Source organism: Pleurodeles waltl, chromosome 12, assembly GCF_031143425.1.
Source record: "Pleurodeles waltl isolate 20211129_DDA chromosome 12, aPleWal1.hap1.20221129, whole genome shotgun sequence".
Lineage (NCBI taxonomy): Eukaryota > Metazoa > Chordata > Amphibia > Caudata > Salamandridae > Pleurodeles > Pleurodeles waltl.
This window is the reverse complement of record NC_090451.1, coordinates 557,786,142-557,812,914: the sequence shown is the minus strand read 5'-3', so window position 1 is coordinate 557,812,914 and position 26,773 is coordinate 557,786,142. Positions and strand designations below refer to the sequence as shown.

Sequence of the window (26,773 nt, the reverse complement as noted above, 5' to 3'; positions counted from 1 at the left end):
GTTGGGACACTAACCTCACTCTGCAGACCCCTCTATGAAGAGGGACTTGGCTGTGAGAGGTCATTGGCCTGGATGGCTTCACCAAATGGGACTTGATTGGTATCTTCCTTTTCGGATAGGCTGGTCCGTTGAGCACATACGCTCTTTTCAGGACCTTCAATTAGTATTTGGGCTGTCACCTGCACAGTTCCACAAGTATCTTCAACTGAGACATGCACTATGGGCACACATAGCTGCAGACACGGATCTCTCTAAGTACAGTAATTAGAGGCCAAACTTCTGAGAGGTACTCTACCCAAGAGTAGGATCTCCCAAATTTACAGCTACCTGGTCATTAATGCCCCAGACATGTTTGCGCCGCTGCAAACTCACCTAGACAGTAAGTTTGGAGTCCAAAGACTCGGAGTCTGACATATCCAAAACTCCACGTCTGCACACGTGCACAAAGGAGGCAACCTGCAAGCAAGGCCTAAGCCATGAGCCATGTTTTAGTGGCAGGCAACGTAAAGGAGAAGGGTATCTGCAGGGCCCAGTAATCCAACCAAGCCTTTGAATGTGGCACGTGGGGGCCAAGATTGGCCAAATATCAGCAAGGGTTGCATCCAGGTCAGCAGAGGAGCATGACTGTAGGAAGTCCAGTATTCAAGAAGGCGAGGCAGCATCTTTTTTACTTGTTGTTCAGTGATGGTTGGGCCATCTGTGAGAAAGCCAACAGACAAGAGTGTCCCCGTCCAACAAGGGGGGAGGGGAATGAGTTCTTTAGAGCCCCACTCCAGGGAGAGAGAACGATGAGTGCAAGTTGGGCCCAAAGCATCGCTGCCATGCCAGGGACAGCCACACCCCCAAGCTGCAACCACCTGGTGCGTACCAAGAGCACAGCTGCCAGCTTGGGGACCCCATAGTCAATGGGCACTGCCACTATTGCTAGGACACCACATATCCAGTATGTGCCTCATAGGAACAGAAGCATAGGAGGAAGGGATGCCACAAGCACAGGAGTCAAATTCCACCAGCTCCCAGGGTGGCCTAGCCATGAGGGCCCGTCCAGGCCTGGGTGTTCCGTGGCATGTAGAGCCCTGACCATGAAGACCTCTGCTCCGGGGATACTCTAGCTTTGGGGAGCCACAGGCTGGTCCGCCAGTGCCCTTTATTTGTGATGTTTACAGGATAAAAAGGGCCTAGGCAGCGGAGCAGTGGTTTGATACAACCACAGTCTTGGCTGTCCTGGTCTCCCCCCACCCCCGCGGAGCACCCATCCTCCTGCGCAGGTTTGTTCCTTTTGTACAACCTTATATGTGAAACCCATAAATATAAGACATAACGTCACATTTTCATAATGCAGTTTTTGTATTCTCCCTATGCAGTTTTGACAGAGGTCTTGCATCTGTTTTACCATCTGTTTTTTCAAGCTACTTATCACACTGTGTATAACATCTATCCTAATTACCTTTGTGCTGTGGCCCAGAACATATATCATCCTTTGCGTGGGACCACTTCATCAGATCTGCTTTCTAGTCTGTCGGTGGCATGGCAGAAACAGATTTCCACACCATTGCTGTGCACCATTTTGCTTGGGTCACAAACTCACCCACATGTTTTGTCTTTTCATGCAGATCCTTATGCATTGGGTCAGGTCCAGTGGAAGCAGTATAGTAGTCACCTGTGCCCCCATTCGTAGCACGTTTCCAGAACCGAGATATCACTGGGCACTGCCACACCATATGATAGAAATCTGCATCAATCTCCTCATATCTAGGGTAATCAGTTGAAGCTCCTAGGTCTATATGTCTGATAGGTGTGCCTCAATGTAGCATTTCTCTAAATAATTTTCACCATACTCATACCCCTCCCTCAAGTCGTGTGCAAGAGTTCCTGTCCCAGCTTTGTCTCCCACTGTTCCCAAATCTTATGCCTGTCTGTTAAAGCAGTGATTTTACTGGTAAGCACTTTTCCGCCTGTTCCATGTGTCAAAACAACACAGCCCCAGGAAAGTACTTGGCATCTGGCATACCATGCCACAAGTTTAAGTCAGATGTCGACCAATGCAATGTATAAAAAAAAACTTAAAGGATCCCATATAGTATATTTCCATTAAGTCTTCAAAAGATCAGAGCATTTTATCATTGAACTTGACTCACCACACAGTCAGGCCTGCCTCAGTCCAGGGTGTAACATAATGCAATGTTTTTATGCTCACGCATTTAGGTAAGGCTCATGATAGGTAGCTTGAGTACATATGGGGTAGTTTGGATTTCACATTGATGTAGGACCTCAGCACCAATACCCCATCCTCTTGAGCATACTTGCTTGCAGCGTAGGCAATGTAGTTCTCTTTAAACATTCCAAAATACCCTGCCCACTTAGGCCCCGTATCATATCCTCCTGCTCCGGCCTAGGTACATCGCTCAGCCGAATCATTGGCCACTGCAATTGTACCCCGGGTCTTCCAAGTCCCCTTATTATGGATGCAAGAAGTGTCTGTAAGTCCTTAAGAAATGCCTTCTTTACGACTAAGGGTAATGCTGCAAAGGAACCTGGGGAGCAGAAGCAATTTCAAGATTGCTGCCCTGCCCATTGAAAGTTAGGCACGCACACCAGAAAGGAAGTGAGTGAGTGTTGTGCTGTTGTCAGTGCTTTCATTAAGTTCCCTTTGATAGGGTCTTTCTCAGTGTGATATATGTTAACTTCTAAGTATTTTATGGTATCCATCTTCCACTGTAATTGAGTTGGAGGAAGCACCCACTTCTGCAAACAGGATTTATCCCAGTTGATTTTCAAACCTGAAGTAAAACCACATGTGTTCAGTATTTCTTTTAAGACTGTACTTGGATCTGATAGTACGTATTGCAATGCATCATTTGTGTAAAGTGATATAATGCGCTACCTTCGAATTATATTTTTCCCCTAACTTGGGCCTTAGAACCTCAGCACACTAGCAGTTTCACAGCCAGCATGAAGATTATGGGTGAAAGGACAACACCTCTGCCTGCTTCTCCTTTCTATGTGTAAGGTCTCTGAAATCACCCTATTTGTGTAAACTATAGCCACTGGTTCCATGTATAGTAATTGTCACCATCTCAGGAATTCCATTATCTCCCCAATTTATGGAGCACAATTATCAAATAAGGCCAACACATCATGTTGAAAGCCTGTTGGATGTGTAAGGAGGCCATCCAGCAATCAACAGGGCTTCATTTGGTCCATTCCATATTCCTGAACAGGTTGCAGGTTAAGGTATTTATTTCTGTCTGGTATAAAAATGGTTTGGTCTGGATCAACTACAGTAGGTACTATTGGCATCAGTTCATTTGTGGGCACCTTTCCTACTATCTTGTATTCTAAGTTCAGGGTTAACAGGGGACAATAGGATCCCACATTTAGAGATTCCCTTCTTGCTTTCGGAAGGAGCACCAACAAAACCTCCCTCATTGTTTGTGGTAGGATCTCCTTCTTTTTATTGTCTTTTTTACCTGTAAGAGTCAAAGAGCTAAATTTGATTTGCAAGTTGAATAAAATTTAATTCGGAAGCCAGCCATCCTGGCCATCACTGTCCAGGAGTGCCAGCTATATCTCCTCCACAGACAAAGCTTCTAAGTTGTATCATTGCAGTGGCTTTATGGAAGGCAAAGATAGCTGGACCTGATATTGCTAGATAATGTGAATTTCAACCACCATTGGTGCCTTACATAGCTCCCAATAATACTCTTCAAATACCTGATTTATTTCTGTTTGGGTATTCACGATTAACTTATGTTGGGTGCGTGCAAATTACACCTTTCAGGGTTCTGGGGTTGTCTGATTTTAAGAGCCATGCAAATAGCCCACTTGCTTTTTCATCATCTGTATGTTGCCAGGCTACATATACTTAGTAATCCAGTTGAATATTTTAGCCAGGGCCTCTTTATATTTCAGTTTGAGTTGGTGAAAGCTTGAGCTAATCCACGATCCCCAACCCTTTGTTTTCCATCTCACAAATACAGTTTACCTTGGTATGCAAGTCTTGTTGTAAGACCTTCTTACTTCCATACAGTGCGGTTCATTCAATAGCCTATTAGCATCATTTTAAATGCATCCTATCTGTCCTAGAATCTGTAGCTCTACCTGAATTTTCAGCAAAATATTGATTCAAGAACTCACCTACAATGGTGCAAAATGACTGGTCATACAGAGCCTCTGTCTGAAGGTGCGATGTAAGTATCCTCGAGCTCACTCTGCCCCATTTTGAGTGAGTTGTGGTCAGCAAGTGTGTGCCCTAGATGCACTGTACCAGCTACCCTTTGGTCTCTGCTTACCTACTTTCTGAACAAAATATGTCTATTCTAATGTGCAGGGCATGAAGCCTAAAGTAAAACCATTATTTGCAGTTTCCTGGATGCAAGAGTCTCCACACGCCTGACACCTGCATGCTTAGGCGAGGTTTTTCTGTCCAGATCCACATTTGGTACATAGTTAAAATCTCCACATTACATTGTGGGTGCTTGCATATTACGGAGTGGGTGTGGCGTTAGCATGGCAAAAATGGAGGCTTGGATCACATTTGGTGCATATACCACTACCATTGCTCATATTTCCTCATCTAATGTTACCTCTGCCACTAGATATTGGCCCTTTGTATAAGCCCTGGACTGATGTACTATGAAAGGAACACCAGGAGCAATCCAAATAAGCATTTCTTTGCCAAACCCCAAGTACATGGTTCCTATCAAATTGCCTCTCTGCCTTTTGCGGAGCTTACCCAGTTCCTCAGTGTCTCCTGCTGGCATGAAAAGTGTTTATGTCAACATTTTAGTTATGCACACATTTTGTACCTTTTGGTATAGTTGGCTATCCCCCTCACATTAAAGGTCAGAACATTATATATGTCTGAAGCCAGGTCTTTGTTACAGTCGCCACTGAGCACTATAGTCTACTTTCCCCTGGGATGATTTCTAAGAAGAACAACATGGTCGTGAGTCGTCTTTTGCTTCTAATAGTATGTCAGATTGAGCACATATTGTTGAACCTGCCTTGCCACCCAAACGAACAAATTCCCAACTCTCCTTCCTAGGTTTAGAAACACAAACTCACTCAACCACTCAAATGGCATGTGTAACGTGTGTAACCAACTCGTTCCATCTAGTAAACTGAGGACTTATTGTAAATCTAATGTAATTAACTCATTTTGTACTACCTCTGAATGTGACCCATTTCTACATATAAAATGCCCCAGGAAGCTCTAACCCCAATTTTCTGCCAATGCATTTAGGTTATGTTAAAAGGTTATTGAAACATAGGGGGTCATTACGACCCCGGCGGTTGGCGATAATGTGGCGGTAAGCACATTATGACATTTGCATGTTGGCTCCAACCGCCACAGCAGTTCCAGCCGCTGGTCTGGAGATATCCATATCCAGCCCGGCGGCTGCCATTGTGCCTCTTGCAGGATTATGACCCAGCCTACCGCCATGGTTTTCGTGGCGTTCGTAACACCACGAAAACCATGGTGGTAGGCTATATCAGTGACAGGGAATTCCTTCCCTGTCATTGATAGGGGTCTCCCCCTTTCTCTCCAGTTACCCCCCCAGACCCCCCTACCTCTCCAAACCCCACCCAACTCCCCCTCTACATTCACACCTCCTTCACACACACACATGCTTACACACATGCTTACACACATGCTTACACACATCCAATCACACACACATCCGCACACACTTCCAAATATACACGCATACACATTTCACGACTTACCTGGATCCAGGGGGTCCTCCAGCAGGATACAGGATGGGGCGCTGCTACTGCCAGCAGAACACCGCCAGGCCGCATTATTGGTCATAATACGGCTGGCAGTGGTCTACTGGCGTGGCGCTGCTGGTGGTAGCTGCGCCACCTTCCTGCCATCCGCCGGCATGGCCACAGCTGGATTTCCGCCATTCTTGTGGCGGAAATCCGGCTGTGGTCATAATATGGCGGATGGCTGGTAGCCGCGGCAACAGTCTTTTGGCAGCTGCCTCTGAGGTGCTAGGCGGTTTTTACCGCCAGAGTTATAATGAGAGCCATAGTGTCACTGGCCAGTTTTGTGAATCATTGGGTAAGTTCTGGTCTTTGCAGAGTTCTTGCACCATGTCCTCCACTGCTCTGTTCATTTTTTGTTTTCTGGCACCTCTGGATCTGTTCTTGGGGTGTCTGAGCCAGAGCCACTGCACTTCTCGGTCTCTGCTACCACTCTTGCTCTCTCCTTAGCTGCTTGTTCCCTGATTGCGCCTTCCTCAGAGCTCCCGGTGGATCTTCATCTGTACCCAACCAGCATTCACCCCCCCCCCCTATTTATGCCCCTAGTGACATCGGATGACATTGTTTCCCCCATTGGTTTGAGCCATGTCCAGGGTTCTTTCAGTGGTGTGAATAGGGATTTCTCTCCTTCTACCACCTTGACCATGGCCAGAAATAGCAAAGTGTACCATATGTCTAATTGTCAGAGCTGCTTTTTCATCTTGAAGAATTCATGTTTCCTCTGCACTCCCAATTGTGTAGTCAGTGAATATAGTGATTTTACTGTTTTCCAATTTCCAAGGCTGCTTGGTTCTTGATATCTTAAGGATATTGTCTGTCTCAATAATTAAATAGTTTGTCTCCCTCTGGCCGAGGGTGAATCTCAGGGTGGGAGGCCTCTGTGGTCACATTCTACCAAAAAAAGTTTGACGTTTTATCCACTAGCACTGGGTGCACTAGTTTGTTCTCAAGAAATAGATCCATTCTGTGTCCTTTGATTTGTTTTGGCATACTAACCATCCAAATGTTGTTAAAACTTGACCAACTTTTCTCTTTCTCTTCTCTTGTCAACTTTTCTCTTAAAAAAATTGATTTCTTCCTGTAATGCTTTGATCTAGGATTACGCATCAATCAGTGTTGGTTGCATCCCAGCCAAGGTAGATTCTTAGTCTTCAACCTGTTTTAAGCTTTCAAAGGTCAGCCCTTAGCAGGCCCATCTCTTTTGCTAGCACATCAGTCTTTGTTTAAAAGGATTTGATTTCCAAAATGGCTTGCAGGATTTCATTGAACTTAGCACTATGGTCCCAAAATGTTTGTTCTATCATGTTGACTGGATGGTTAGCGTATGCAGGTTCCTCTTTAAGTTCAGTCACTCCCAGAACCCTTCCCCTAGAGTGACAGTTTTCAGGTTCAAAATGGATGCTTATATTTCATATTCTTGCACTGCTGAGGCAATCCCCCTGGTGCCAATCATTTTATCACACCCTGTTATCTTACACACTGGCTTAGTGTGATTGCAATAACCCCATTTGCAACTCCTTTCAGCTCTTCTGGCAGTGTTGTGTGGTCAGATGCAGTAAGCCCCAGATGAGGGTGTTCGCGCAAGCTTTTATGGGATCCATCTCTACCTGACTGCGGTGGGGGTCCTTTCCAGTGTAGCATGTACCCCCAAGGTGGTGTGACTAACAAAAAATGCCAAAACACACTCTCGCTTATTAGGGGATCTGGTGACTCAAAATTCCCTCTGGATTCCCACCCTGTGATGCACTTGTATTCACTGTGGCATTCATTCCTCTTATGGGATTACAATGCATTAAAATTGCACACAGTTGCACAGTTACTGAGGTTCAGGTCACATGGTCATTTCCATCTGCCATACCAAACAGTGTGCAGCAGCAATCCACTCAACAATATTTCTGATATTTTTTTGCAGGACTTCTCTGTGTTTGATCTGAACCCGCGCACCCTGAGGCACCATGGTGGCCTGAACTGCAGGTCCCAACGTCCTGGTATTCTGGTCAGTACGGTGCAGAGTATAATGGCCTCAAGGGCGCATATTTAAGTAGGGTGCTGTTTGCACATCCCGCCTACCGCTGTTACAGTCCCTGCAACCGGCAGACTTCTGTCTATGGCAGCTCCGGCAGGTCGGTGGGTTGTGGCTCCTCACTGATCCGCAGGCTGCCATTTTCAATTACTCACCCAGTGTGACGGCGGTCCACACTCCATTGATCACCACCTAAATTCTTCTACTGCTGTACAGGGACCTCAAGGGTATCTACCCAGGCAGGATGCCACTTGCACACCAAGCACCGCAAAGTCACAGTCTCTACAACTGGTGGAAATGCTTCTCTATTTCTGGTCCAGCTCAGGGCTGTAGGTCATGGCTCCACCTGACCTGGTAGGCTGCAACCTCAGAGTGCCTCAGCCGTTGTCACCAAGTGTGCCCCAAGCAGGACCACCAACACGGTCAAGGGCTCGAATCTCCATGTCACGTTCCCTGGCCAATGATTAACCGAGTCTAGGATCACTGGGATGAGCCCTCCTATTGGAGATTGCAATTATGAGACTTCTTTGGCTGACATCTTGGCCATGCCCGCAATCAACAGGCTAATAACCTGACTAGCAAAACCAAACTTTCCATTATCAATGATGAAGTTCAGAAATAAATGTCTTTTTTATGCATCAATAAAGTCCAATGTATGAACAAAACGTATTTGCTGTGTTCCCCTGATTAAACATTTGTCTCAATTCAATCAAAAGAATATACTAATTGATGTAATTATTCGATGTAATGCACGCCTGGATTCAACTAGGCTGTACGAACTATACATGGCTTTATTTATGGAGTTCATGATTTATAAACTAATGTACAAAATATAATTGTACCTAATACTGTCTATTCAAATTAAATCATAGACAGTTAAATGTATGCATGGACTTTGTTTCTTTTTGGGACAGTAGTTCTTCTGTCATTGGTGTGCTACCAAATTGTTGATTTTGTTTTTTTTAATCTTCACCATTGTTGTTGCTCCTATGTTTCAAGGAGTATTTTTTGTGAGCACACACTTACAATATGCCCAGTACCTAAAAATATACTAGTCACCTACTTAGAATATGTGATTTCTACTTGCATCCTTCTATCATCGTATAAGCTTGGTGCCAGGTATCTTCATCTTGTTGTGCATTTGAGACTTCTTCCTTGTATAGTGGCTGGTAAAAAGACCAAGAGGATTGTAATTTCCCCTATTCCATCATGTGAGATGCTCCCTTCTGAACCTTTACCTCTAGTATATGAGTGTCGGCCTAGCAAGCACGTAGTTTACCAACTAATAGCCTGCTTGCCTTGTTACCTTGTTCATAGAAGCACGTGTAATCTTGTCAAAATGTAATTAGCCCTATTACGTTTAATGGTACGAATTTGTCCACTTATAAATTGTCCATTCCATCCTGCGCTTGATTTGCTTTGAGATGGTCCATCCCCTCTCATAAATCTTGTGTAAGTTTGGCCATCATGGCTTCTCTCATTACTTTCAAGTGGGCTGCTACCTTGATGCAGGTTCCTCAAAACACCACTTTTAATAAGCCCCTTACTTGTCCTTTCCAAACCACTCCTATTACCATTAGTAAGATGTTTGTATTCTTTAATGACACACAACTGTGTCTATCTCAGTAGGCTCATTTAAAAGGGAGTCATTTCGCTTCCAGCTCCCACCGCCCATCCACACTTTTAAATGGACCAGTTAAATATTTGAGCCACTGGACTGTGATAAGAAAAAGATTGTGGACCTGCCTTGGGCTCTTAGTTCTACTATACCTTTCAGTTGTTTGTCCACAAAAAGAAGTGCCCTAGCATATGTATGGTGTACTGCTGAGAAATGTGATTAGTTGGTTCACTGCGAGGGCTCCAAGCATTGATCAAATAATCTTCCACCAATTGTTTCCCATTCTTAGATTGTCATTTCTTGCCTTTGTTATGATAAGATTAAAATCTCCCCCAGTAATTGGTGCTCCCAAAGCAATGTATTTTGTTTCTTAGCCACAATGTTTTAAGAAGGCTTCTTGCTTCCTGTTATAGGGGTATGGTCATATCCCAATGCCACTGTAAGAGGGTGATCATTGCATTTATTATTCATCTGTAACTAGCATCTGTCTTGGCACTTCTAACTGCCAACTCCACAATGAGTTGTGGGTCTAGCAGTAGTCTTACCCGAGCTGTTTTCTTCAGTGCGAATGAAAAATATTGCTGTTAGAGTAGATAGCAGTGTGGCCTCTTTTAGTCTGGTGCACTAGGTGTGTCCTTGGAAAAAGCTTATCTCTGTTTTTAATGTGGGTAGCTTAACTGGATTACTAAGGTGTCTATCTTTGTATGTAGTAACAATAAAGCTTCATTGTTAAATCTAGGTCTAAATACAGTTCTGTGACGTTCAACCTGAAGGCTTTTTGACTTGTACTTAGCAATGGGGAGTAATGCAGTATTACGTCCCAAATTCTTCCAGTCAAATGAAACAGCTAATTTTCCCTGCAGACTATGGCCCTCATTATGTTCTCGGCGGTTAAAACTGCTGAGATCTGCGCTGGCGGTCAATAGATAACCGCCAGCGCGACTACCCCCCTGCCGGCCGTATAATGTTTTCCCCGCTGGGCCGACCGCCGTCGAGATGTATCTGAAGACCGGTTTGAAACCTTGTGAGGTCTGTTGCTGCATGATTTCTGTGACGGATCCGCATTGGGTCTGTTTTTGGTGTTTTTAAGCACGACCATGACCCAAAGTCATGCTCCAAGTGCCGGGCCTTGCACCCGAAGGCTTTGAGGGAGTGGTCCCTAAAGCTGATGGCGGCCGGGCGCTCGACTCCGCATCGCTCCCGGTCTCGCTCAAGAGGAAGATCTTGAGACCGTTCGCGGAGTCATCACCACTCGTCGTGTAGCCTGCCTTCTAAGGATGATAGCAACCCCTTGCAATCTCTTAGTAAAGCGTGTATGAAATGCTGATGGAAACCCCTAAACTACATAAGAAGGGACAGTGAGAAACCTGCAGTTTGTCTCTTGTAGGAGTAATATGCCTGGTAAGGGAGGATTGTTTGCATATAGGATTGTCCCCCACTTAATTTGATCATTTAACTTATTGACATTGCACAGTTATAGTCCCAAGGGGGCAGATCATATATTTAGATGGTGATTTCCATTGAGCAGAGAATCAGATGGCCTTCTATCAAGTACGAAGCCCTTAAAACCACCAATGTCCTGCTCAAGTAAAAAGCCAATGTTAACACTCCAACAATGTCCAGCATCCCAAAAAAAAAACCTCCCTATATTCCTGTAGAAGTGTCTGTCTAAAAAATATTCAATATCCTGGCCTTCCCACCGCGGAGCAAGATATATGAATTGAACAACACAAAACACCAAATAGGAACCCACCATCAATAAAAAATCAAATTAAGTACACTAATTGAGTTGTAGCATGTGCCTGCAGTGTACAGGTATCTGGTATTTCCCAATGTAGGGTAGTACAGGTACCAAGAGGGTTCTGTGCCAATATAGGCAAACCCCACCAAGGCACTACAAACGTGGAAAAAATAAAGAATCAAAACCATTTGTATGCAATTGAAGTAGCACATCGAGAGAAAATGTATAAAAAAGCATGTAAGGACAAGGCAAGAAAAAATACACCATATTTTATCGTTCAGAGGAGGCTCAGAGCCTGAGAGGCCACCAGGGTTGTCTTAGCTGTGGCTCAGTGTTGCAGCCTCACTAGCACTGGCAGCACTGGGATCAGAGTGATGACATCTTTTGCTTCTCTGCTCTGAGGTGTCATGGCAAGAGCCAGCTTATTTGGTCAGGAGTGCCTACCCTGCTTCGGCCAAGGATCAGCTACTGATTCCTTTTTCGCATCCCTCAAGGTTGAGTCTCTATAGTTTGATAATTTGACTGTGACCAGCCTGGGTGGAGCTCTCATGCCTTTTATTGTGATCTATGAGCAGACTTGCTCCTAATATGTTAGCCCCTACCTTCACAATGCCTACCATACCTTCATCTCTGGCTTCTGCCTCCCCCACTTGGTAAGCCCGGATTTTGGGAGAGCAGTAAGTCATAACACCAAAGCCTGCAGATCCCTGATTCAGAGGGTATCAGGCAGCACTGCCAGTATGTGAGCTTCAACAATTATTACCTCACTAGGGACATACATAACCTAGGAAGACAAGCCAGAGTTTCAATATGCCACCAGTCAGGTGAGTGCCAGATAACAAAAAGAGATTGTTGGGATAATTCCGGAACAGCTGATTTTGTTAGCCGTGGAAAGAATATCAATGAAAAATAAGGGACCTCCTTCACTAGTTAAGCACGAGGACCAGATGGGCGGAAATGCAATTTTGTATTTCTTAAATAGCAACTTCATAGAAATCGCTATTTAAGAAATTCAAAATGCAATGTACAAAGATACTGATTTCCTAATAGAGATTACTACAAAATAGAAATCACTATTAGGAAATCACTTTTAAGAAATCCAATTGCATTTGAGTCAATGGGCCGGTTTTGCATTTCCCAAATAGCGATTTCTTATGAGGAAATCGCTATTTAGGAAATGCAAAAACCAAGGATGCCAATGGGCAAAAGTCCTCCTTGGTGCGCCCCAAAAATAGGGGTACACCTGTAGAGCACCTTTTGCTCTTTTGCATTTAATAAAAAGCACTTTGGGGGGGCTTTTTTAAATTGCACCTGGCTACCATTGACTTCACGTTGATGGTGATTGCATCTCCTAAATGCCCAAGTCGCATTTAGGAAATGCATGGTACATGAGAATAGGAATTGCAAATAGGAAATCTCTATTTGATTTTCCAATTCTAGGAATCGCAAATTACGATTTCTACAGGGTAGAAATCGCAATTTGTGATTCCTTAAAGGGCTTTGTACAGAAGAAAAGCCCATTTTGCATTTTTTAACAGCCCGAAATACCGACTTAGACAAGTAAGAAATGCAAAAGGGCTTTGTACATCTGGCCCCAAATTACAAGCTCATCCCCTCCAGTTTCAAGACCACTCATCCAGGAATGGAGCCCTGGAAGAAATCACTAGTGCAGTACTGTGGGTGCTACTTATTTCTCCTACTTCTCCTCTGGTAAATCTGCTGCAGTCACTGCATGGCAGAAAGAGTCTCATTTTTCCCACCCATGGTCCATTTGCTTCAACCTGCGGCCACAGTGCAGCGCAGTCTAGTTGCTACAGCCCTCTTCGACACACCATACCTTTCCACTGCCAGAATAGCAGCAAGTCTCATAGCAAACTGCAGAATGAAGTCCCCTTGCTGGGAGAAGCTGCCATTCAATCTTCCACCCACAGAACCCCCTCATTCTGGCAGCACTGACGATGCTGATGTAGAACATTAGTCTGAAGCACTCAGGTCAGAGGCCAGGTTTTGGAAAAGTTGCACCACAGCAGGCCCTAGATCGCAGTAGCCTCAGGAGCCATAAAGGGTGACCATGGCTCGCCTGTTCTAGCTCCTTCTCCCCCCACTATCTCAAATTCAAGGCCTAGCTTGAGAGAGTGTCTGACCAAGAGAGCGAAAAGGCACTGTGGTCTCTCATTTGCCTGAATGGCTGCACTCCAAAAGGTCTCCACCCAGGGGCCAGGCTGGTACTGTGCCATGGTTGGTCCTCAAAAGATCACTCATGGCAGGGAGGTCTTGTTGGTATCGCCATAGGTAGGAGCAAATGAAAAACAGAGGTAAGACGAACACAGATTAACAGGAGCTCTATAAATGCCATCTTAGACAGAAAGTCCAAGCCCCTTCCTATCTGGAAAGCAGTTTCAGTATCAAAGATTAGATACATTTTTAATGACTGTCTAGGATGAAAATATCCTAAGAACTGGTTGAGCTTATGAGGAGTTTGACTGTATGTGCTATATAGTAAAATGGCATGTACCTTTCTTTATCCTTTTATCTATTGCTGCTGGTAGATAGTAAATCGATAGGAAAGATGTATTCAGATTTGAAGCAGTGAAAATAAAACATGAATTCATCAAGTCACTCATTTTAATACTGAGAAATTAAGTGAGGAGGGAAAGAAAAATGCTACCTTGGCCTGCAGACATAAAGAGCATTATTTAACAAATTGCATTTCAAACATGAAAGTTACTGGAGCAGATTTTAATTGTAACTGCAGCATTATGGCACACAGTGTACTTGGGCTAAGTCCTCCCTCCTATTCTCTTTTGACCTCCTTCTGTTCTTTAGCTTTTTTCATGTTCTTTTTTTCCTCTGATTTTTTTCTATTTCTTGCTTGGCTTGGCTTACCTTTCACAGTTGGTACTCAACACTCTCACTTATCCTGCTTTACCTTTTACATCTTTTTCTCATTCTTCTTCTTTTCATCTCTACTGGTCTTTCTAGGCAGATTCTGTCTCACTTTTCTGTCTCTTCTGCTGCCTTTTCTCTTTTCCTCCCCCTTTCTTCTGTGTATTTGCACTACTATGTATTGGTTTAGCCTCTCCTTCTTTGTCCCCTGCTGTCTTGGTCTTTTCTTCTCTTTCCTTTCTTGTAGCTTGTGTTCTCTTCTCACTGTCACACTAATTAAAATTTGAGTTATCTCCCTTCATTTTAAATGATCAACTTGTTTCTTTCTCTGTCTACCAGATTGGTTCATTACTGTCAGCTCCATGATGTACAGACACTAGCCATGCTATGCAGTGTGTTCGAGGGGCCAGGCCGTCTACAAGGGGGGTACCTGCCGTGTTATGGTCCCTTCCCACATCGCTTCTCTAACTCAGTCTCCCACAGTCGCTACGTAAGTTGGATGTTCTGTCAGCTCATATATTTGCCTTCTGCCTAAAAGGTTTGGTGCATTGTATGTAAATACACTTTTGCATCTGCATTGCACTTAGGTTGTAGTTGATATTGAGCAACCTTTACTGTCTACATGCTGTGGCCTGAAGGTCTTCTGAATGCTTTTCTCTCTAGCTAAAATATCTACCTGTTTTGGTGAGCACAGTGATGTATGCTACATACTCCAAAAGACTATCTTGCCGTGTAGTATGCTAAACAGAGCCTGTCAACCTGCTAATCCAGCAATTTAAGATAGCCTTCCCAGTTTTCACCTTGGGAAAGTGAGGCATCTTTAGTAGTGATTAAACTTGTATTTACTTTAGTTCCTAGGTACATAATGTGAACTGAGTTGTCCCTTAGCAGATCATTTTCGTGAATGGGGGGGGGGGGGGGGGGGGGGGTGATGGTTTTTCACCATAATACGAAGTCCCATAAGACAGCATGTTAGTGGTCAGGGAATTTGGGGTTGACCTTTCAGATTGGATGTTCACAGGGGATCTGGATGGATTGCTGTGGTTAGTGCACCGAGAACGTTGGTGACAGGTTTTTATGGTGGAAGTTCACAGTTTCTGGGAGATATACCTTCATGTTTGGAGATCGCAGGTGGTGGTGATGGACCTTCATTGTAGTTGGTCATAAGAAATGGCTTGTGTTGTTCAATTTTATATGCATCAGTACACATTGCAGCCTTCATTATGTACTCTGTCACTATCAAGTCATATTAAATTAGAGGTACAGCCTTGCCCACCTCATAGGCATGAGGTTTGTACTTCTGAGCAGTGCTCATGCACAAATAATTATGCATTGGATTGATATGCATAAAAGACATGCATTACATATGAACTGTTATATAGTATTAGTCATTAGGTCTTTTTCTCTCTTACTCCTAACAGCCCAGCTTCACTTCCTCTGGTTCCTGTTCAAGCACATCAGATCTTGGAATATGCAACAGTGGCTGGAATATAGGTATCCAATCCATTAAATTTTTGTGATCTAAAAATAATGTTGGTAACCAGAGTAGTAGCTATGAAGCACAGCTCATATCTGCAGAAAGGTTTAAGCATTGTCAGTGGTAGGAAACACTTCCCTGAAACACAGAACAGTTGCCCTGTAGCAATGCTTTTACAGCTTTAGAAGGATCAACACAAGATAGAGGGGCCATAATACGGAGTTTAAATTAGATGGTGTAAAATGTCAAACTACCATAGTCTAGCTGGTTTCTTGTATGACAGGTTGTGAAAGTCACAGTGTGGTTCTCTCATACTCAGTCTCTTCTTCAGAGAGGGGAAGCCAAAGCAGTCATGGTTGGGTGCATGCATTTTCAAGAATGAACATTATTATGTTTGCCGTTTGTTTCCTTTGAGGTTAGAATGTTTGTAGGGCACAACAGTGAGAGGTGTGCTGCGCTGATAACCAGGTTTCTGGCTTTCATCCTAGCTGAGACCAGTCAGATCTCGAGGGCCACAAGAACTATCAGATCTAGAAGGGGAGGCTTAATATTGTGACTCTCCATTTATGGCTCAAGTACATTTCACTAATAAACTGAAAGAGGTGGACCTCTTATCTAACAGACTTCTTTCGGGTGGGGAGGAGGACTTATTCACTATAGGCAGCACCTTAGCTTTTAGGTCTCAGCTACAGGCATCTCTAGCTGTCCCCTGTTTAGCTTTCCACTGTTTCCAGTGTACATAAAGTGGGTTTTGGGTCAGCCCCTTGTTGGTGATTGGATGGATGTGTTGTCTATCTCAGTTGTCTCCTCTTGACTCTGTGGCTTTACTCTGTATTTTTATGTTTGCCCCGACCAGGAGAATTTCAGTCTTGCAGTGTTCTGATTGGTTGACTTGTAACCTTCCACAACTCACATTGCTTATATTGAAAATTATTCAAAGGAATATTTATTTATTTTTCTTTAACACTTCAAGAGCTGGGGCTTCCAATCCTATCTCCCCTAAACCTCCACTCATCTCTAACCCTTTACCAACCCCCCACCCTCCACAAACTCCCCCCCCCCAGTCCCGAGCCTTCTTTTTTGTTTTAACATTTCTTTACAGAGTTTTAACTTAATCACTTTCTTTTCTCCAAACAGTTATACAGTCAAAACCATTGCAATCATTGTCTGTGTATGTTCTTATTTTATCACTTCAGCTCCCCCCCTTCTTTTAATGAGTTGTGAGTCAAAATCCAACAGTTTACTGTAAATATCACTAAGTGAACATTCTAATCCTGTATTATAAAGTGCATTCCTACTAAGGAACTAAGAGACCATGCCAAGGTATGATCAACATATAGATCCCACCCTAAATCAGACTCATGGCCCCTATCCTGGTACCACCTGTTTTAGTACATATGCTGGTCTTCTGTTTCTAATTAGAAACCCATCTTCCTACATGCATCCCTCCAAGTGTAAAATTGAGGTAACTAATTCCCATAGTGTAACTTAACATAACTCATCTTTACTTTTTGCCGTTGTACAATGCGTCCTGTAGGGTTGAGGCTTCAGGGGCGCTGGATAAAACCATCTCATACCTCCTGAAATATAATTTATCTAACTGGTAATTCAGGTTGTTAAAGGCAACTTTATACATTTCTTGCGACCAGAACTCTGTGGTGGGACAACCTCCTGATCGCCACAGTCTTAAAATGCAAAGCTTTGTTGTGGCTAATTTTGTAGTCATCTAGCTTGCCCATTGATGGGCAGTTTCTGATTACTGATCAAAGTCATATAGGAGAAACATCTATTCTGTTAATTATATTATGTTAATAGTATTTTATAGCAGCTCAAATTCAAATGGCCTTCCCTAAGTGGTTTATCATAGGAGTCCATAAAGTCTCATCAATCATCATCCAAACAGGTCAACTGTAACCTATTTGTTCCCCCCTGACAAGTGTTGGGAGACTGGATTTGAAAATTGGTGGCCTATCCGAATTGTGTATATTCCATCCACCACGCCTTTGTATGTTATCCACTTCCTCAACTACTCGGGGTACTAATGAGGGTGATTCTAGTAGCTTCATGATACAGTGGATAGGATGTTTTTCATGCCTAAAATTACATCTCTGGAGGCCAAACTTTTCTTGGACCACATTTTCAAGTGGACTTCAGCAAGAAAATCAGATATGGATTTGATGCTTCTATATTCCATGTCCTCCCAGTGCTGTAATGTGCCTCCAGTTTATATACCATTGCGGTATTGGACCATATAGGTGCATTGTTGTGTAGCCTAATATTTTCTCCCTTAAAGTAGGGCTATATGCGACTGTTCTTTTAGCGTCCCCATTGTATAGCACCTTACTGCCAAAGGAGGGGCCCAACAGGGTTTTTTCCTAACTTTACCCATCTCACGCTATCAAGTGAATCATAGAGAATACATTGTATGTGTGCTAATTGGAACATCAGACAATATTTTCTCTGCGTGGCAGTTGGAAGCCCGTGCTCTTGGTTGCCACAGGTAGTTTGGCCATTTTGAAGCATGAATTGCACCATCCCCAAAGGAAAGTTTTGAAAGGTTTAAATATACTGGCTATCACATGTGGGGGGTTGTGTAATGGGAGCAAGTAGAAAAGATAGTTGGATCAAGGCATAACATTCACCTTAACCAGTTGTGTCTGACCCCACATCTGTAGGTTAAGTTGTGACCACCTTGCCAAATCAGATTTAATTTTCGTAAGCACCAGGTTTATGTTATGTTCTTCCATGTCCCTCAAACCAGGCAGCATTTTAGTCCCTAAGTATGGCAAGTTGTTGGTAGACCAATGGATGGGGTGTCCTCCTAATGCTGTACTGCGGTGCATCTTGTCACTGGTGGTGCCTCACACAGTTATCCCTGTATCGTAAGAATGTGAAAAAGCAAGATATTGGGTCTATGAGTGCTCAGATTGACGAGGACAGCTTTATTACAGTCACTAGTCTGTCAGCCGCATAGAATCCTTTGTTATACTTCCCTCCATCTGTTAGTATCCCTTGTATATTTTTAGTCTCCCTTACGGCTATCAACAGAGGTTCTACTAGCAGAATTAACAGCCATGGAAACAGTGAGCACCCTTGCCTGGTTTGATGTCCAATGTCAAGGATGTGTAACCGTTTCTTGTGACCCTCAAAGTTGTCAGGTGGTATAGCCTTTTGAATCTTGGTGCCAATGTCAGTCCAATATCTACTTTCTCTATGACCCAGAACAGGTAAACCCCCTCAACATGGTTGAAGGCTTATTCCACGTTGAGTGAGATCATCAACTTCTCATCTTCGTAATTTTGCACTTGAATGAATGAATGAATAAATATAAAATGTGCAAAGCGCATCTCTCTCTCCCAAGAGAGCATCCTGTTGCTGCATCTGGTGACTTTGACTAATGGTAAGGGTTGACTGGGGAGGAACAGGCTTAATTGAATAGATGAATGGCAGAGAGCTTCTGGAGCACTAAAGATTCAGGTCTTAAGCTGCTTTCGAAAAAGTGCTTCTGACTCAAAGAATCTCGGAATTCTGGTTAGTTGGTTCCAGGCTTTGGCTACCAGGACTGAGAAAGATTTACTTCCTCTGGTGTTAAGTGTAAACAGGAGAGATTTAAGAAGGTTGGCGGGGGAAGATCTTAAAGTACAACTAGTGGCATAGGGAGACAATCTCACAGCAAGGTATTTAGGGCCTTGTGCTCGGTTTGCTCTGAAGTAGAGTAACATTTTGAAGAGAACCCTCTTGTAAATTGGCAACCAATGGGAGTGTTTTCAGAGCGACTACTAAACGACAGGGTAGTCTCCTATCAAGCCTGCCCGCAGCGTTTTGTATCACCTGCAATTTTTGGATCGTTTGTTTGGTGGAACGGGTGTACAGGCTGTTACAGTAGTCGAGTCTGAAAGTTATGGTTGCAACTGCTAGGGCCTTTCTTGCTGACAAAGGCAGGACGTCAAAAATGTTTTTCAAAGATATCATTAAAGTAAAGGACGTTCCTGCAACAACAAGTGCTTGGGGCAGAAGGATAGTGCAGCAAATTTAACTCCTACGTTTTTCACTACTTCGCTAGTAGTTGTAAGAGGAGGGATGGAATTGGGCCACCATGGCTGGGGGTCAAAACAATTGTCCTATCCACTTGCCAGTACACATGTTGAACATAAGAGAAACCTACTGCATCTCTACAAATTAGGGATGGCACAGCCAATCTTAATCTATTGGCTAGTAATTTAGCTATAATCTGGGTACCCACATTAAACAATGAGTTGGGTCTGTAGCTGCTACCATTCAAAATGTCTTTGCCTGGTTTTAGGAATAGCAAAATGTTGGCACTGCTTGCTTCAGTTAGTAGGATGTGATTCTTCTGAGTCTCAGCAAATGCGTTACATAGTAAGCAGATTAATGTCTTTGTGAAGTTTATAATACTTCACCCGATAGCCATCAATCCCTGGGGATTTGCAATTGGGAGGAGGAGGGGGGTCATCAATTATATTTCTTATTTCCTCCTCTGATATGTCATCCTTCAGTCTCTGCCTCTGGTCAAGCAACATTTTGGAAATCTTGCTGTTCAACATGAATTTATCTGCTTTCAGTTGTATACTTCAACACTCTAGTGGGTACAGGGCTATATTAAAGTGTTTGAAAGTATCTATAATGTCAATGGGTGAGTCAGAATGATGTTTTGGGTGTTTCTGATTGCTAGAATAGAGTGGCGGTTCTCCTGTTGTTGCAACTGCATGGTCAACAGTCTTACCGTCTTATCACCCCTTTTGTGGTGCCGCTGCTTGAGGCAAAACAGAGCAGAAATAAAGCTAGTCATTTATTCTCAGCCTATTAAGCAGGTATTTTTTTTTTGTAAATATTTTTATTATCATTTTAACTAAAATATTCACAGTCATCAAAGCAGCACAGTACAAATGATGCTTTGGTTTCTGGCATACACTCTCTATATAATCAACACCACACTTACCCCTAGCGTATACCACAAATACCCCAGAAGTCCCTTTACTCAGCCATTCCCTCCACTTCTTTCTCTTAACTTTTCATATGAGGAATTGGCAACTAGGGGCTGGGGGTTGCAGGGTGGGGGTGGGTGTCAGTTGTCTTAGCAATCATTTCCCCTCAAGATAGCAAATCATCTGTCACGGTCTCATCTTGCCTCATAAGCTTGATCTGCTGTTTGTCAGCAACCGCCCATTCCCCTTGATCCTTCTTCCATTGGTCCACTACCTGCGCTCAAGCATCTCTCCATATATTGGATATCTGGTGTATCGCCAGGACCATTCCCGATTCAATCATCCTAGCCTTCATTTTCCACTCTGATCGCTTTGGGATGATGCCCAATAGGCACAGTTCAATCAATGGCTCTAACACCAGCCCCATGATCCAGCGGCTCAAGTGCAAATAAGACTTGGGCAAGGGGCATCCATGACTAGTCCCTCTGCCCAGCTGCCAGGTGTTTGAAATGACATTTCCCGCCTGCATTCTGGCCATTGGCTCAGCATATCAAAGTTGAACCCAACCCAATGAACCTCACACAGAAGCCCATATGGTGCAGAGCTGGCCACATATATTGCTACCCCACTGTGTCAAAAGCACGTTCAAGGTTGCCAGCACCATGTCGTCCTCCACTCTTGGATCTTCATGCAGTACATGAAATAGCTGCCTGTTAATACACATTTTGCTCCTCCCCGGAATAAAACGCATCTGGTCCAAATGTACCAGCGTGGAGCGACTCTCAGCAGTTTATTGTCCAAGACCGTGCATAGCCATTTAATGCCTGTATTAAGCTTGAACAGATGTCTAAAGGAGGAGACTGTTGTCTTCCTTGGGTATCAAAGCCATGAACGCTTCTTTCATGGGCAATTGGAGGACCAGTAGCGTGTAAAGCAAGGCATGGTACAATTCAACTGGGAGTCCATCCGCTCCAGATGTCCTACTGAACGACATCTCTGCGAGTACCTCCTTGAATTCATCCAACCTCCATTTGATTATCGAGGCCCAGCCTCTGGTCAGCAGTGGCAGCTCTGTCCTGGTGAGAAACAGCTGTAATGCGCTCTGCGACACGGAACATGTCTAGGTAAACCCCTCTCTTATGTAGGTGCACCAAGCATCAGTTATTTGATCTTTAGCTATGATATCCACTCCCTCCTCCCCTGTAGAGACAATATATTTGTATGGGGGGGGAAGTCTTCCCTGTTAATATACCATACTAGCAGTTTGCCAGACTTATCGTCCTCATGAAATAGCCTCTGCCTATAGTGTATGTGGGTGTATTTGTCCAGTTTAGACCATACAGCTTCCACCTGTCTAATGACCTCCACCAGCTGCCAGGGAACCTCAGGTCCAGTTTAACAATGACTACTTGTGCCATGCACTCTCCCCTCAGTCACCTCATATGGTTCCCACTCCATGGCCCTAACACCAGCAGACCACATATTCTCTTGAAAGAACCTTGTGTATTCTCCAGTATGGGTAACAAAAGCTCTGTCCATTTACACATCTTCATTGCAAGATTTTAGGCCTGGCCCTTCGGAGCTTAGGGTGAGGAGTAAGGGAGGTATCTGTTGAGATAGGCTGATGTGTCACACAAATCTGTGTCTTCCCGACTATCCAGAACATAGTCTGTACGGTTATAAGTCTCCTTGTACTGGTGAGTAGCAGGAGTCAGTTTTTGCCCCTGGTTGGTGGTGCCTCCAGATATTCAAGAGACATATGCCCATCTTGGCGGCTGTCAGAGCCTGGTCAATACAAGGATTAAGGACCACTTGTGGAGGGGATTTATTCATATGCCATTCATGAGTGTGATTAAGTCCCCTGCCTAGATGACTAGCATTCGCAGATACGGGGGCCATAGCCCTCACCACCTAAGGGAAGAAGGTTTCATCATCAACATTAGGTGCATAAGTGTTTACCAAGCAAGTCTTGAACCCATCAAGCACCCCAACCAATCAATCAATCATTGGATTTGTAAAGTGCGGCTTATCACCTGGGGGAGGGGTACCCAGGTGCTAAGAGTTGTCGCTGTGCGTCCAAGCTGCTCCTCAAAGAGCCATGTCTTGAGTTTTTTCCTGAAGTAGAGGAGGGTGTGCGAGGTGCAAAGGTCTGGGGGGAAGGCAGGGGGGGGTATAGTTCCAGTACTTGGCAGTGAGGTAGGCGAATGAGCACCCATTGCTGCGGCTAACCACTATTAGGTATCTACAATTCGTGTCTACGTGCGCAAGTCTGTTAGTAAAGGGAAACCCAGCCGCTAATCAGGTCACAACCTCTAACATAGTTTGAGTATTTACTCTCAATTTCTTGCTAAGCTTGACTATCTACACCTGGAGCAAGTGCAGGTCTCTTGGCACATAGCTACGTGGACCTTATACTGACAGAGATAGGAGAGAACTCTGTTCTGCTTTGGGTATCTATTTAACCCCCTAACATTCCATGACAATAATGCTTTAGCCACGATCACCAAGAGTTGGTGTGGTAGATCCCTCACATTGCGGGTCTTGCTTGTCTCCCTTCCCTACTTGGCTACTATCTATGTTTCAGGTTCCAGCTCCCGTCAATGAATCCTGTAGATGCTCGTCAAACAAATCCCTGTGTAACATGCCGCACCCCCATATTAAACAAACCCTCTCCACCCCTTCGACAGCCATATCCAAACTTCCCCAACATATGGTCCGCCTACATATCTCATCACTGCACCCTATCTAGTGCACAGTTTTGTATCAACGCCTCCTCCGTCATAACATGGTATCACAACTCTATAGACTAACCAGCAAGGCTCTCCCCTTAACCTTTGTGTAGGTTCGAACTCACCACCCCTGCAGTGCAAATATGTGAAACGTTTTTGTGGGCAGCGTGCCACCCACCATCAGCAGGTGCAAACTAGCCAGCTTTCACCACAAGGACAGGCAGATCTAGTCTGGTGTGAGGGGATACATATGGCACCTCTTCCTCTCTGAGACAGAGGGTACAATGTGCATTTCAGCTCCACCCCACTCTTCATGTTCTTGTAAGCAATTGTACTTAGGCCCTGGGTTCTCAATATCCAACTGACCAATCCCTGCATGGGCTCCCTCTTTTTGTTCCTGGTAGCAGCCCCTCTTGGCTGCTCCACAGGGCTCCATTTGTTCTTGCTCCTGAGGAGTCATTTCACAAGTCAAGGGGGTACCTAAAGTGAATCACTCAGATCAGTATGGTCAACTTCATGCTGCTCCACTGACCCAGGATCATCTCCAGGGATTTCTAGATAATCTGATGTAGATTCTCCCTCCCTGACCATCGTTCCATCCTCCTGGACTGTGATCTGCCCTGTGCTTCTAGCTCCCATAGTTCAAGCACCACATCAATGGCGGTTTCTGTGTCCTTACCCCCTCCTGTCCAGCTCAACCTTGGCTCTCTCTTGCTGGCGTCCTCCGTTGACCGGATCTCGGTCTTGTCCCATACCTCAAGCCAAAGCCAAAACCTCTGGCTTGTCAGAAATTCCTCTTACACTGAGCTAGCACCTTTAAGCACGTTACATTGGTCCAAGTTTCTGTTTCACTTCTACATATGTTTTCCTCTGTGACTGAACTATCCTAGTGTAGTCAGGATAGATCAGAGGTCTTCAAACTGGGGAGCGGGCCCCCCTAGGGGGGCCTCAAGTGATCCCAGTGGGTGTGCCAAACTCTGGCCAAAAAAAAAATATTATACAGATAACATGCCTTGTTTTAAGCAGGTAACAGTACTTAACTGCAATGTTTAAATAGGTTTAGACATATTTAAACATTGGCATCTTTCTAAAATAATTGTGAAAAATTCTGAGGGGGGCCCAATGGTTTTTATTTTTCAACTGGGGTCGCGGCATTAAAAAGTTTGAAGACCACTGGGATAGATAGATATCGTATGGTTCTCAAAGGTGCGTTCTACAAATGTGGAAGTTTTAAGGATGCATCCTATTCTTTATTATTTAAGATTTGTGCAATCCAAGCCCAGGGGGGCCTCCTCCGGCAGGGGATGCAGCATCATCACTCTGAGACCTTTATATCTCAAACAAATGCGACAGGCCCCGCAGGTGTATCAAGCCTTCCAGAAAGTTCTCTGTGTCACCCTCTGCACATTCTGAAAACTCCCCAAAGTGAAGGTTATTGTGGTGGGAATGCATTGTCTGCCCTTTACTCCAGTACCTTTGTTGTCATCGTCAATTTGCCTATTTGATCATTCAATATCTTAACCTTCTGACAAAAGTGACATCAATCGAGACCTCCTCGATCTTTGCCTCAAGGGCTGCTTAGGTGCCGTGGAATGCTGCCATCAGTTCAGCTATTGAGGGCTCTCTCGCATGGACCTCCTGTCCCTGTGACCTCTAGTACACCGCCAGTCTCATCAACCTCTGTGAAGGGGATTGCAGAGTTGTATAGCGCATCATTGTGTTTCCCTGCTGGGATTTAGGTGCTTCCTCTTTACCCATGGTGCCTCAGAGAAGGTCCAGAGCCCATCCTCAGTGCTGAAAGTCTCTTCCTTAACTCCTCTGCCTCCACCAGGGAGCAATATCAGTGAGTCATCCCCACAGCCTGTCAGGTAGTTCGGGTTATCCCAGTTCCCAGAGCCCAAGGCCCGCTCCTTGGTCATAACTAACAGACACTCATAGCTTTTGGCCCAGCCTTATCAGTTCAGGTAACTACCAGCCATAGCAGCAAGCCCCCAAGCCTTCTTGCTCCTGACAGGGTGCCTCAGCAGAGTAGCAGCCTCCCTAGTCCCCCAAGGTGCCCGATCAGGGAGCAGTGGGGGCCACACCTATCTTAGTAAAGATAATGTATGTAGAAGTAGTTAGTGAGAGTGACGACAATCAAGTGGATATCCTGGGGCTGAAGCATGGGAATCAAGTAATATCTGAGTATATTGTGGAGTACAGGAATTTCTGGATTCAGAGAAGTATTGGGGAAGTATTATGCACACTGTTGCCTGTACAGGCATCTTAAGGCATAGCATGCTTTTCCAGGTGGATGCCACATTGTTAATTACTCATAGGCCTCTGTCCAATCTAGGTATCTCGGCAAGCAAGGCCCAGTTCCTCCCAGTGCTGCAAAGATAGGCCGAGCTCTATACCAGCAGGAGCAAGGAAGTAGGGGAGACTGCTCACGCGGCCAGCATTCTGCACCTATCCACTCCAGCTTCTTGACCACACCTGCATAAAGTGGTGTCCCATGAGACCTGCCTCAGCACCGCAGCGGGTATCTCCCAGCGACTTGCTCAGGCCTCATTGGAGCCAAGCATGCCCAGGCCCAGCAGCCACCCGGTCACTCACCGCAATCTCCACCGGACTTGAGCACTGGACCCCACATAGTCTATCTCCGCGGCTACCCCCTTTATCAGGGTGTGCCTCAGTACAGTAAGCATTTACATATAGTGGTTAAATTGCATTTGAGCCTTTCAGGGAGTCCATTCAGCTCAGTGTCTGGACCATTTGCGGTCTAAGTAATGGAACACTCAATGGAGTAGCTCTGGCTTCATAAATTACTTTATTCATTCATTCATAATAGAGGCTTTGCACCATGGCCATAAGGTCCCAAATGAGGAGACTTTCCTTCATTTTCCCCTTAAAATAAAAAGGGCAGTGGAAAGATCTCAGCATTTTTTTTGTCAGTTTGGAGGCTATATCTGGACATGTTCAAACCTCTGTTTGCTAATTGGAGGTTTAATTATGTCAGAATATATCCAGATTTGGGTGCATTGTGGTCTGACACGCTATTTGGTTGGACAGCTGTATCTTTTCTACAGCCAACAAGCAAGCCAGACACAAAGAAGTAATCTGATAGTGACTTCTAGCTACAGAGTCTTACTTTTGACTTTTCCCAAGTGTCAGACTGGATCCGGAAATGTTTGCTGGAGCAGTACCCATAAGCCGTCAGGTGGCTCCATTTGTCTCCGCGTTGGCGCCGGATGTGACAGTGCTGTTACCAATATAGGTGCCACTCTGGACACTCTGGGAAAAGTTTGAAAAAGAACAACAACTCAGGAGTACTTCGACTTCACCTTGTCCATCACCCGACAAGATGAGCGGAGAACATCAGCATTTCCCACACGGTTCTGCAGTGCCGTTGTCCAGTTCAATTCCACCTGTTTCCAGGAGCCATAACAACACCTGCTCAGATCAAGGAGTTTTACAAGGTCATGCGCCACTTATTCAATCATGCCGACCCCTCTGGTGCACCTTTGAGCCCTGCGCGGGCAGAGGAGGCCTAATCCGGTTCCACGCCGGCGGCTTCAGCCTCGGCTCCGATGGGGTCTTGT

At 44.6% G+C, this 26,773-nt stretch overlaps 1 protein-coding gene across 3 annotated transcripts in view; it reads left to right on the top strand.

Moving 5' to 3' along the window:
• Positions 1-26,773, top strand: part of WDR59 (WD repeat domain 59) — an 813,082-nt gene that overhangs the window by 652,406 nt on the left and 133,903 nt on the right. For all 3 annotated transcript variants that reach the window (XR_011199955.1, XM_069217643.1, XM_069217642.1), the window contains exons 22-23: positions 14,380-14,530; positions 15,462-15,534. Coding sequence is in view for 2 of the 3 variants with exons in the window: in XM_069217643.1 (XP_069073744.1) it covers positions 14,380-14,530; positions 15,462-15,534 (224 nt within the window). In the remaining variant the exon portion in view is untranslated. The remainder of the gene's footprint in view (positions 1-14,379; positions 14,531-15,461; positions 15,535-26,773) is intronic.